We start from the raw sequence: 11557 nt of genomic DNA, 5'->3' as shown, positions 1-11557 counted from the left end.
TCTTTATGTATCATACATTGCACTTGTAAGATAATACATACACACACATATTAAGAAAAAACACTATTTTTAACGTTCATGATATTTTTGATGTCATTTTTATTATTTAAACTAGTTAAAAAACAGTTTAAAAAAGTTCTGTCTTGGACGTCCGTGTGTCTGTATGTGCGGATCCTTTTTCTTGTTAACACGATAGCGACCGAAATACTTTACTAATCGAGTCTTTTTTTTTCTCTTACGCTTGAGTATGCTCAGGAATAGAACCCTTTCATTTTTCAGGGTCTGATTCGATGTGGTTTAATTGTTATTAAATAAACAAAAATAATAATTAATAAATATTTATTAAAAAAAAATTATGAGGCGTGCACTTTTGGATTTTCCAAATTATTTTTATTATTATAATTATAATAATAAAAATATTTTTAAGGAAATATTTTTTTCGCATTTTAACACCAGTATTGAATTACATATAACCTGACTATTTTACTTGACAGACAGTATTTTTTTCGTAATTACACGTGCCCCTCTTAAACTCTACTTGACCACTGACGAAAGGCACTTCCAAACAGGCCGTTTCCAGATTTACAATATCAATGTACTCAATAAAACGCGGGCGATGAGAATGCCCTTAATAACTAGTTTTCTAATTCACTTTAACGAACAAGTGACTTGAGTTAAACAAGACTTATTGCTCTTAATTGGTGTTGGACAATATGTAAGTCTCAACTACGATTAACACTTAACAGATTGCTTACAACAATATTTGCAGACACACAAATTAAATACGTCCGTCTTCATTGATTTAATTGTATTTTATGAATAACAATGAATGTTAAATGTAATTGTTAATGAAAAATGTAGATTAAAAATTTTAGGTATGTGTAACTCATCGTGTTTTAGCGTTTACTTTTGGAATCATTTACTATTCAGTATTCACTATGCATTACTCGAAAACATCTTTAGGAAACTAGATTGGGCAGATAAAGGCTTAAGGATAAATGGAAAATACTTGTCCCACTTACGGTTCGCAGATGATATAGTGTTACTATCAGAATGTCCGATTCAACTTCAGTCAATGTTAACCACCCTCAGTGAACATAGCAGAAATGCAGGATTAGAAATCAACTATGACAAAACACAAATTATGACAAACAGACAAAAAACACCTTTATATGTAGACACAAAAGAACTGAAATACACAGATGAGTACATATATCTGGGTCACCTTATCTCTTTTAAGTCCTGCACAGAGAGAGAGATATCAAGGAGAATAACAATGACATGGAACAAGTACTGGTCTATGAAAGACATATTTAAAGGACCGATACCAATACGCTTGAAGACGAAGGCCATGAACAGCTGCTTGTTACCGTGTCTTACTTACGCATGCCAAACTTGGTCCCTGACTAAAAAATCTCTCAACCAATTAAGAGTTTGCCAACGAGGAATTGAAAGAAGCTACATGAATATCCGATTAAAGGACCATATAAAAAATACATCCATAAGGAAAGCAACAAAAGCGAACGACGTCGGTAATCATGTTCTTCGATTAAAATGGAGATGGGCAGGACACAACCAAAGGCAAAAAGATGAAAGATGGTCAACGATCATAACAAACTGGTTTTTAGCGGACAGGAGCCGAAAAAGAGGCAGACCCAATAAAAGATGGCAAGATGACATTGTTGATGTAGCGGGGAATCAATGGGTAAAACTGGCTAATGATAGGCAGAAATGGAAAATTTTGGAGGAGGCTTTCACCGCACAAAGCGGTCCTTACAATAAAGAAAATAGGATAGATACTAACATAGAATAGCAACAATGTTACTAACAATAAACATAGGTATACTAGTTTTAAGATTTTACAAGTTATTATATAAAGTATTATTAAGTTATATATATATTAGTAGTATTAAGTTAAATTGTAAAACATTTTTTGTAAAAGTAAGGAAATAAAAGCTTATATTATTATTATTATTATTATTCACTATGCAAAGGTATTCTCGTATTCTTGAAGCCTGGTTCTGGATCTTTAAATATTTTCAATAAGAAATTTATGATATTCACCAAAGCAGCGGAAAACATTTCTAATCTGGTATTTATCTCTGCAGTAAAATATATCTTTGTCCAACATAGCATTGCGTCACTGTGAAATATCTTCTTGTATCGATACGGCACGGGTATTAAGTCCACAACATGGGATTCGATCGGTCAGAGGTTTCTTTATAGACAACAAATGCTTAGTTGAATGGCGGATTTTATTCCGCATAGTACTATTCTTTCTTTCCTGCCGTAAAGACATCTACTGCTGGGTTTTAAAAATATTGTTATACTGTTCGTTGTTTACTTTCGAAGTAAAATATCTTTAGACATTAGTTTATTTAAAGTTGAAAAAAGAATGGGCCAAAATAATATATCTTAAGGACTCTACCTATTTACTGCATTGTATACTATGGCCGTAACAGGAAGGTGTCAGGTAAAAAAAATTGTAGATCCCAACCCATTCCTATGATGGTCATATAATACGTTGTAGTGCGTAGAGTAATTTAAGGCGCGGGACATATACAAGCGGCGCGGCGCGCATCGGGCGCACCGCGGGCGCACTGCCGGCGCGCCGCGGGCGCGCTGCCGGCGCGCTGTTGGCGTCCGAAAATGATATTTATATAGAGTGGTTAAATGCATTTTCTTCATGCATAATTTAGTAAAATTATGTTTTTGTGCTAAAAGAGATTAACATTAATTTGAAAGTAACGATTTTGTTTTGATAATTCCTTGTAAGTAAATAGCGAGGATAACCCCACGATTGCAAATATATCTTTGTTGGAAATGTTGGAATTTACTTGGAAAATTTTATAGTACTTTTAAAGTAATTTTAAAGTAGTACTGGTGTAATGATGGAAGAAAAGAAGGTTAAAATAACACAAAATTTATATTGTACTAGCGGTCCGCCCCGGCTTCGCCCGTGGTACATATTTCGCAATAAAAGGTAGCCTATGTTCTTTCTCAGGGTCTAAAGATTATCTGTGCCAAATTTCATCAAAATCGGTCCAGTACCTAGTTTATGCGTGAAAACCATACATACATACATACATACATACATACAAACCTTTCCTCTTTATAATATTAGTATAGATAAAATATGGTTTTCAAACACAGGTTTACATTTAAACCATATAAATCTTATCATTAAAATCTCAGTTCAAAAGTATTTACAGTACTGATCATTCCACAATATTATTACAATTACAAATAAATAAAAAACACAATCAAAATCAGGATTATCTTTATTTCTGACATTGTAAATACAATATGGGAACTTTCATTATGCTCTTCTTCATTTTCACTTTCCCTACTGCCATCACCTGTGTAAATCATTTCATCGATTAATTCAATTCACCTTTAAAAACAAAACGAAGAAGGGTATGTAATAGCAGCTCTATATAATTCCACACAGAGAGAACACATTTTTGACTGACAGGCTACCGTCTCCTACCACCCGATTTGTTTTTGATTGTCTATGACCGTGAATTGACCTCTATTTGGATGCGATGGGGGAAGCGCGCCTGCGGTACGCCTGCGGTACGCCCGCGGCGCAACCGTGGCGTGCCACCTCGTCGCCTTTCCAAAATTCTTTCATACAAAATGTATAAGAAGGACGTGGTGCAAAACAGATTCAAGAGGTGCGCTTATGGCACGCCCGCGCCCGCGCCGCTTGTGTTTGACCCGCGCCTAAAGGAACCGTTTTAAAAACAAAACTGTTACGTTTGATTTGACAAATTTCGTTCCCAAATAATTATACTCGGAACAATATGATATCCTAGTTGGATCTACATCGTTACACGCAAGCGTGATGATTTTAATTGGTCCGTGTTTATACAAGAAAATGATTCAGTTAATTAATTGAATAAAATCCTTTCCTACAATTTGTGCAGCTGTGTTTGTTAAATGTGTTACAAAAGCAATTTCAATTGGATACGATAATGAGTTTACTTTAAGTAACAATATCTTCCTAGAAGATCGGTTTTAATTGCAAAATTGATTTTCAGTATAAATTAAAATATAATGACTTCCCTTGAATAATTTTCCGTTATTTACAATTTATATTGAGCCCTTAAAGTGTTATAATTTAATGAGAGCCTCATTATTTATTTTTAAGAAAAACAGCGTGATTTTATAATATGTTACTAATATCACAAATAATAAACTTACTGAACAGAAACTCCGTTTTTTATGTATCGCTTTCAGTTTAATTCCTTCCAACAAACGTTAAGATGACACAAATGATAATGAGCAATGACAATACAAATCGCAATTCGTGTGAACAATAAAAATATAACATAAAGTGACGGTAGGTCGAAAAACATACGTCGTAAACATACAGCCCACCAAGGACAAATTTTCAAAATTTTCCTTAATACAATTAACCGATCAAAACATGAATACTAACGAAAGTCTTTACACGAATTTAACATCAAATACAGAAAAAATACAAAATAAAATATTACCACATTGCATGCTTTCTTACTAATACGTGCTAATACGAACATAATATGAGGCTCGAGAGCCAACAAAAAAAATCAACATTAGTTGGTAATTGGCAAAAAACACAATTTAGAAACAGGACGTTTAATTACATTGTTTTTACATTTAAGACTGACAACTCGCGTAATTCCGTCCAATCCGGGATGTTTTTCAACTATAATACCATACAACCATCTTCCAGGTGGAAGATCATCCTCCACTACTAACACTAAATCTCCAATTGTAGGTTCAGGAACAATATTGTTCCATTTATAACGATGGTAGAACTGAGTCAAATATTCATTTGACCAACGACGCCAAAAATCTTGTGTCATTTTTTGAGTCATTTGCCACCGTCTGAGATTTGTGATATTGGATGTTTCGTAATTGACATCAGGGGGTAAAACCAGAGGTTCTCCCACCAAAAAGTGTCCTGGTGTCAGTGGGATTGGATTGTCTGGATTTTCAGTAATTTTAGAAATAGGCCGAGAATTCAGACAAGATTCTATTTGACAAAGTAATGTTGTCATTTCTTCGAATGTTAAAGTTGAATTCCCAACAATTCGTCTTAAATGATGTTTCGTCGATTTTACCCCTGCCTCCCATAGTCCTCCAAAATTTGGGGAATGGGGAGGGATAAAATGCCATTCAGTCCCATTTGTAGCCAGTTGATCTGCAATTTCCTTCACTATACTGGACCTCTCATGTGCATATAAAGATTTGAGTTCTCGTGCTGCACCCACAAAATTTGTCCCATTATCGCTCCATACTTCAGCGCAATGACCGCGACGTGCTATAAAACGCTTAAACGCTGCTAGAAATCCCTGAGCTGTAAGGTCACTTACTGCTTCGAGATGGATAGCGCGTGTAGCCATACAAATGAATAAGCAAATATATCCCTTGAATGACCGATTACCTCTGCCTTTAGAGGTTCTTATATTAATAGGCCCTGCATAGCTCCACTCCACTCTTTAAGAAAGGTCGACAAGCAGTAGATCTTTCAACCGGTAGTTGTCCCATCAACTGGTGTCTTATGCGAGCGGCATATCGTACACAACGAACGCATTTACGAACACACAGTCGTACTAAATCCTTCGCACCTATTATCCAGTATTTTGATTGCAAATAATTTTGCATCAATTGGGGACCGCCGTGAAATGTTCTCTCATGAGCATCCGCAATAATCAAAGTTGTAAACTGTGATTTGCGCGGAAGAATGATAGGATGTTTTCTCTCATCACTAAGGATTGCCTGCTGCAGTCTGCCACCTACTCGTAGAATACCGTCTTCGTCAATTATTGGATTAAGTGAGGTAAGTCTACTTTTTTTATTTATTTCTTTTTTATTTCTTAAATCTGCAAGCTCTTCACCGAAATATTTTTCTTGGCATCTTTTAATACATACTTTTAAACTTTCTCTTATTTCAAAACTTGTTATCCAATCCTTCTGATCTTCTACTTCCTTTTTTCTCATCCTTTTAATTAGTCTTTTACAGAGTGCAGTAACCCGGAGCAGTCTTCTCAAAGATGAAAACCGTGAGTATATTTCTTCTTCGGGATCTGCTTCATCACCGTAAGTATTTATTAAACAAATTTTCATTTTTCTTTCTTCTAGATGTGTATCTTCTATTTGACGTCTTGTAAAATTTATATCCTTTTCTTGCAGCCACTTCGGCCCTTCCTTCCAGAGTTGAACATCCCATTGCGTACCGCCACGCGATGCACAATCTGCAGGATTATCCTTGGTAGATACGTGCTGCCATTGCTGCGGTTCCAACGAACTAATAATCTCCGACACACGGTTGGCGACAAAGGTTTTCCAACGACTAGGTTGTCCTTGAAGCCAAGCGAGCACAATTTGTGAGTCGGTCCACGCATGAATTGAAGATTTCTCCATACTCATGGCTTGAGACACTTCTAGTAGCAGTCTTGTGAGTAGTACAGCTCCACAAAGCTCCAATCTCGGAATCGAAACTTGTTTAATGGGCGCTACCTTTGTTTTGGAAGCGATTAATGCAACATTAACCTTCCCATTGGAGTTAACCACTCGCAAGTACACAACTGCCGCAAATGCAACATTTGAAGCATCGCAGAAGCCATGCAATTCGCGAACTTTATCATCATTATTGATGTTGATCCAGCGTGGGATACTAAATTTGGTAAGGGTATCTAATTCACTTCTATACTTGAGCCAGTCCTTCAGTAATTGTGGAGGAAGTTCATCATCCCACTCAATTCCCGAGAGCCATAATTTCTGTATAAAAACTTTGGCTGAAATTATTACTGGCGCAAGCCAACCGACAGGATCAAATAATCGAGAAATTTCTGAAATAACTTTTCTTTTTGTTACAGGAGGAGAGAGCGGTGGAAGGTGTACTAAGTATTCAAATTCATCAGTTCTTCTGTTCCAGGTAAGTCCTAAAATTTTCATGATTTCATCTATTTTTAGTTTCAGGTTTTCTGCTTGATCTTCAACATCTTCATTAATCTCTTTAAGTATTTCTTCGCTATTACTACTCCATTTTTGCAAGACAAATCCACATCCTTGGAGAAGCTGTGTTATTTCCTTATAAATTTGCTTACCTTCTTCCACAGAAAAGCAGCCTGACATAAAATCATCCATGTAAAAATCATGAAGTACCCTTTCAGCAGCCAGCGGATACTTTACTCCATCGTCGTGTGCAACTTGCTGTAATGATTTCACAGCGAGATAAGGTGCTGAAGCCGTTCCAAAGGTAACTCGTAAGAGGCGCAGATGCTGCAGTCTTTGATCTGGATCTTCGCGCCACACAAAACGTTGAAAATCTGTATGTAATTCAGATATTTTTACCTGTCTATACATTTTTATAATGTCAGCGACAAGACAAATTGGATATTGACGCCAACGCATTATAATGTGACGTAAGTCAGGTTGTAGCGATGGGCCTACCATGAGTTCGTCATTCAATGTGATGCCATTGGTTCCTGGACAAGAAGCGTTAAAGACAACTCGGACCTTGGTAGTATCCTTATCCTCTCGGATCACTGCATGGTGAGGTAAGTATACAGCATCAGCTGAATCCTCTTCATGTGATGGCACAGTTTCCACGTGACCTAAATTTTTATATTCTTCTATGACAGCAGCATACTCAGCCTTAAGTTTGGGATTTTTTAATAAATTATTCTCAAGCCGATTAAATTGTTTTATTGCAATAGCCTTTGAATTACCATATTTGCAATTTGGATCATCGGTTCGAAATGGTAAATTAACTATATAGCGTCCTGAACTATCTCTCCTAGTAGTTGATGTGTATATACTCTCACATTTAATTTCCTCCTCTGTAAGAAGTGATTTATCAGAGGCAAATTGATCCGATTCAAGCTCCCAAAACTTCTTCATAAGTTCGTATTCATCATTTTGATGAATATGATTGCACCAAATAGTGCTGGAGCTCGATCTGGATTGAATTGGACCCGATAGAATCCAACCCAGCTGTGTATTTTGCGCGATTAATGCACTGGGTGAATCCTTGATCAGACCTTCAAGCAAAATCTGACCATAAACATCTGCTCCAAGGAGCATGTCAATTTTATTTGGTGTTGCAAAGAAAGGATCTGCTAAAACTAATTTAGAAACTTCAGGACTAAGATTAACAACAGAATTCCTTTCCGGAAGTACTGAGGTGAGCTTATTGAGCACAAAAGCTTGGACGCAAATTTTAAAGTTGCAATGGCGTGATTGAATCTCAATTTCTACCCTCGCTTTAGAGGCAACAGAACTTGAGTGGTCACTACCCAAACCAATAATGGAGCTTTTGTGTGGAATCTTTCTTAGCCCAAGAAGTTGAACTGCAGCTTCAGTCAAAAATGAAGCCTGTGATCCTTGATCAATGAGACATCTTAACGTGATCAATGAGCCTGTGTGTGACCTGGCATTAACTAATGCGGTGGCAAGTAAAACTTGTCCACTGAAACGTGAAAAGCAGGCTCTGATATTATTAATATTTTTTACCTGTGTTGATGTAGATGCTGTTGTTTCCTTAGCATCTGATTCTGCCTCACTCATTTGAGGCTCCGACGGAAGCGATACATTTTTGGGATGTAGTAAAGAATGATGTTTCTTCTTGCAAATACGACACCTGGAAGACTGGCGACACGAATATACATTGTGACCTGCACCAAGACAATTAAAACAAAGATTATGTGATTGGACAAAATTCCGTCGAGTATCAGTCATTTCTCTTGAAAAACTTTTACAATTTCTTAAATGATGATCATTAGAACAATAAATACATTTTAAATTTGAAATATGAAACGCTTTCGGAGTAACATTAGTTCTATATTGTTGGCTATTTTGTTTAGCTACCTTAGGATCAATAAATTCTAATGAACGTGAGCGGATTTCTAAAAATTCTATAAATTCTTTATATGTTGGTAACAAATTACAATTTTTACTACTTTGCAGTTCCCACTGCTTACGGGACTCGGAATCTAATTTTAAGCTTACAATATAAATAACAATAGTGTCCCAAGTACTTACATCTATTGACAAATTTTTAAGTGCAAACATACATTCATTAGTAGTATCTAATATTTCGCGTAACGCTGTAGCTGATTCAGTTGTTACAGTTTTTTGATTCATAAATTTCTTTAAGATACAATTGGCAAGATACTTTTTGTTGCTGTACCGATCTTCAAGCTGTTTCCAACATAAATTATAATTTTCTGCAGTTATTGGTATGTGTCGCAAGAACTGTTCCGCTTCTCCAGTGAGTTGACATTTTAAATAATGTAAACGTTGAACGTCATCCAATGTAGGGTTACTATGTACCAGTGACAAAAACAGGTCTCGAAAGCTCGTCCATTCTGCATATTTCCCGGAGAAATGTGGAATAGTAATCTTTGGTAATTTAAAACCTTGTTGATTCGAATCTGAAGCTGTGGTGCTGCCATCTGGCGCATGATGTACAGTGGTTGATTTAACCGCTAAATTAGCTCGAGCTTCCCGCAACTCATACTTATAATCGATGTATTGTTCTTCGCAATTGCCATATGTATCAGCCTTGACATAAGTAGTAGCATTCAATTTATCACTTTCCGAAACTTGAATAATTTGCGTGTGAGTTTGCAAAAACTGAGACCAAAGTTCTTCAAGCGCATCTAATCTTGTCGATAAATACGCATCATTCGCTAAACGTTCTTTAGGCGATTTCTTAAAATTAGATCTAGCTTTTGTAATTCGATCATATATATTGTTTTGCACTTTAATATAAGATTCCATCTTTTACAATAAACAAAATTAATATACAAACAACTTTACAAATATCTATAGGTTAAATATTGTACATATGTAATCTAATAAATTAAATATATTAACTTGATATTATCCGACAAAGATTTATAAATATGTACAATATTCATAAACTGATACGCATTCACAGATTATAATAAGTAGGTTATTACTTAACTATAATTGTTTTAAGTTTCAGCGAAACACGTTAGCTACGTGACCTTGACCTATATTTTAACACGTCAATCTTTAATGTACAAATCAATTTATTTGTAATAGCAATTTGCAATTAGCAAGTTTTATGTACGATTTAAACTTAAAGTCCCAATATATTAAAGTCCAATTATGTATTATGATATCTCGAATGTACTCACGGTTTGTCCACTTATTTACTCACTCACAGCACTTATACACAAAATAACCTCCAGATGCAGATGTGAAGACACGATGATAGAACACCCAACTCGATGTAACGCTGACCGTTATAGTTGTATGTACGTACTATTAGTCGTAATCCACCAATAATAATTTCATCGATATTGTCGTAACTCCAAAGCCAGTATTCTCCAGTATCGTTATATATTATATCTTATATCCGGCAATCGTAAGGACCATGAACAAAAACTCCGTTTTTTATGTATCGCTTTCAGTTTAATTCCTTCCAACAAACGTTAAGATGACACAAATGATAATGAGCAATGACAATACAAATCGCAATTCGTGTGAACAATAAAAATATAACATAAAGTGACGGTAGGTCGAAAAACATACGTCGTAAACACTTACCAAGATACCAAAATACTATGAAAAATTAGAAAATATCGACCATAACACTAATACACCATTCGAAAAGACACATTTCACAAACAGTATAAATATAATAAAGGAATCGTGTAACTAGATTTATAGACAAAGGGGTTTGCAGCCATTTGTTATTTATTGTCAATTTGTGTCCCGCTCGCTGCAGTTCGTTAGTAGCGGATGGTAATAAACTTATTAAAAATACCGCTTATTACACCGCTACATTTTTATATTCGCAACCATTTATAGTATAACGAAGTCGTATACATAATTGCTGGTGAAAAGATAAGGATTTATAAGTTTTATGGGTTGTTTGAATAATCATCATCATCCCTCTTCTTGCTTCCTAATATCTACCTATATAATATCTAAACTATTTAGCTGGTGAAATGTATGCAGATGGGCATAGCGATCCTTGGTCTTTGATATGCCAGTTTCCTGAAGTTGTTCTCCATAGCCAAGACATATGCTGATATGAAAATTTTAAAATAGACATTGAATAAAGTTATTGAACTTTCATGTAGCTACGTTTATTTTAATTCATATCTATTTCTTTAAATAAATTTGAATTATATCCTATGATAATTTTGTGATCAATTGGCCGAAAGATAAACTATTTTTAAAGGTACATTATTTCGAACCCATCCATCCATACTTTCATCCGGACCCTTTTACATAACCAAAGAAAAGATTAAGATAAAAGAAAGAAGGATTTTCACTGAAATAAAGGCAAGTGTCCGCGTTTAAGATCTCTTATCGCACTATAAGAACTTACTTTTCTTGTGAAAGCCTAATAAAACTATTCAGGACAATTTTACTAGAAGAGACTTTGTGTTTTGAATTGTGCAAATAAAATTGTATAAATAATTTGAGTCTAATAATATCTAATAAGAAATTCATCATTTCGATTGGTACTGAAAAGTATAATATACTTATCGACTATTGATGTAATAATATAAATATCCAAATT

At 35.2% G+C, this 11557-nt stretch overlaps 2 protein-coding genes across 2 annotated transcripts; both read right to left on the bottom strand.

Moving 5' to 3' along the window:
* Positions 1-4580: 4580 nt before the first annotated feature.
* Positions 4581-5393, bottom strand: LOC149485198 (uncharacterized). Its single transcript, XM_089699681.1, has one exon. It carries the CDS (start codon positions 5391-5393, stop codon positions 4581-4583), a length of 813 nt encoding a protein of 270 aa, XP_089555807.1.
* A 64-nt stretch (positions 5394-5457) lies between these two features.
* On the bottom strand, positions 5458-9814 carry LOC149485197 (uncharacterized). The gene is made up of 2 exons (XM_089699680.1): positions 7768-9814; positions 5458-7650 (listed from the first exon to the last, which is right to left on the bottom strand). Exons 1-2 carry the CDS (start codon positions 9775-9777, stop codon positions 5458-5460), a joined length of 4203 nt encoding a protein of 1400 aa, XP_089555806.1. The 5' UTR covers positions 9778-9814.
* Positions 9815-11557: the final 1743 nt, after the last annotated feature.

The sequence above is a fragment of the Colias philodice genome, chromosome 10 (genome assembly GCF_061535455.1).
Source record: "Colias philodice isolate Cphi_HAF_F1 chromosome 10, ilColPhil1 Martin Lab GWU primary, whole genome shotgun sequence".
Lineage (NCBI taxonomy): Eukaryota > Metazoa > Arthropoda > Insecta > Lepidoptera > Pieridae > Colias > Colias philodice.
Note: the sequence above shows the minus strand (reverse complement) of the source record. Positions and strands in the feature narration are given on the sequence as shown.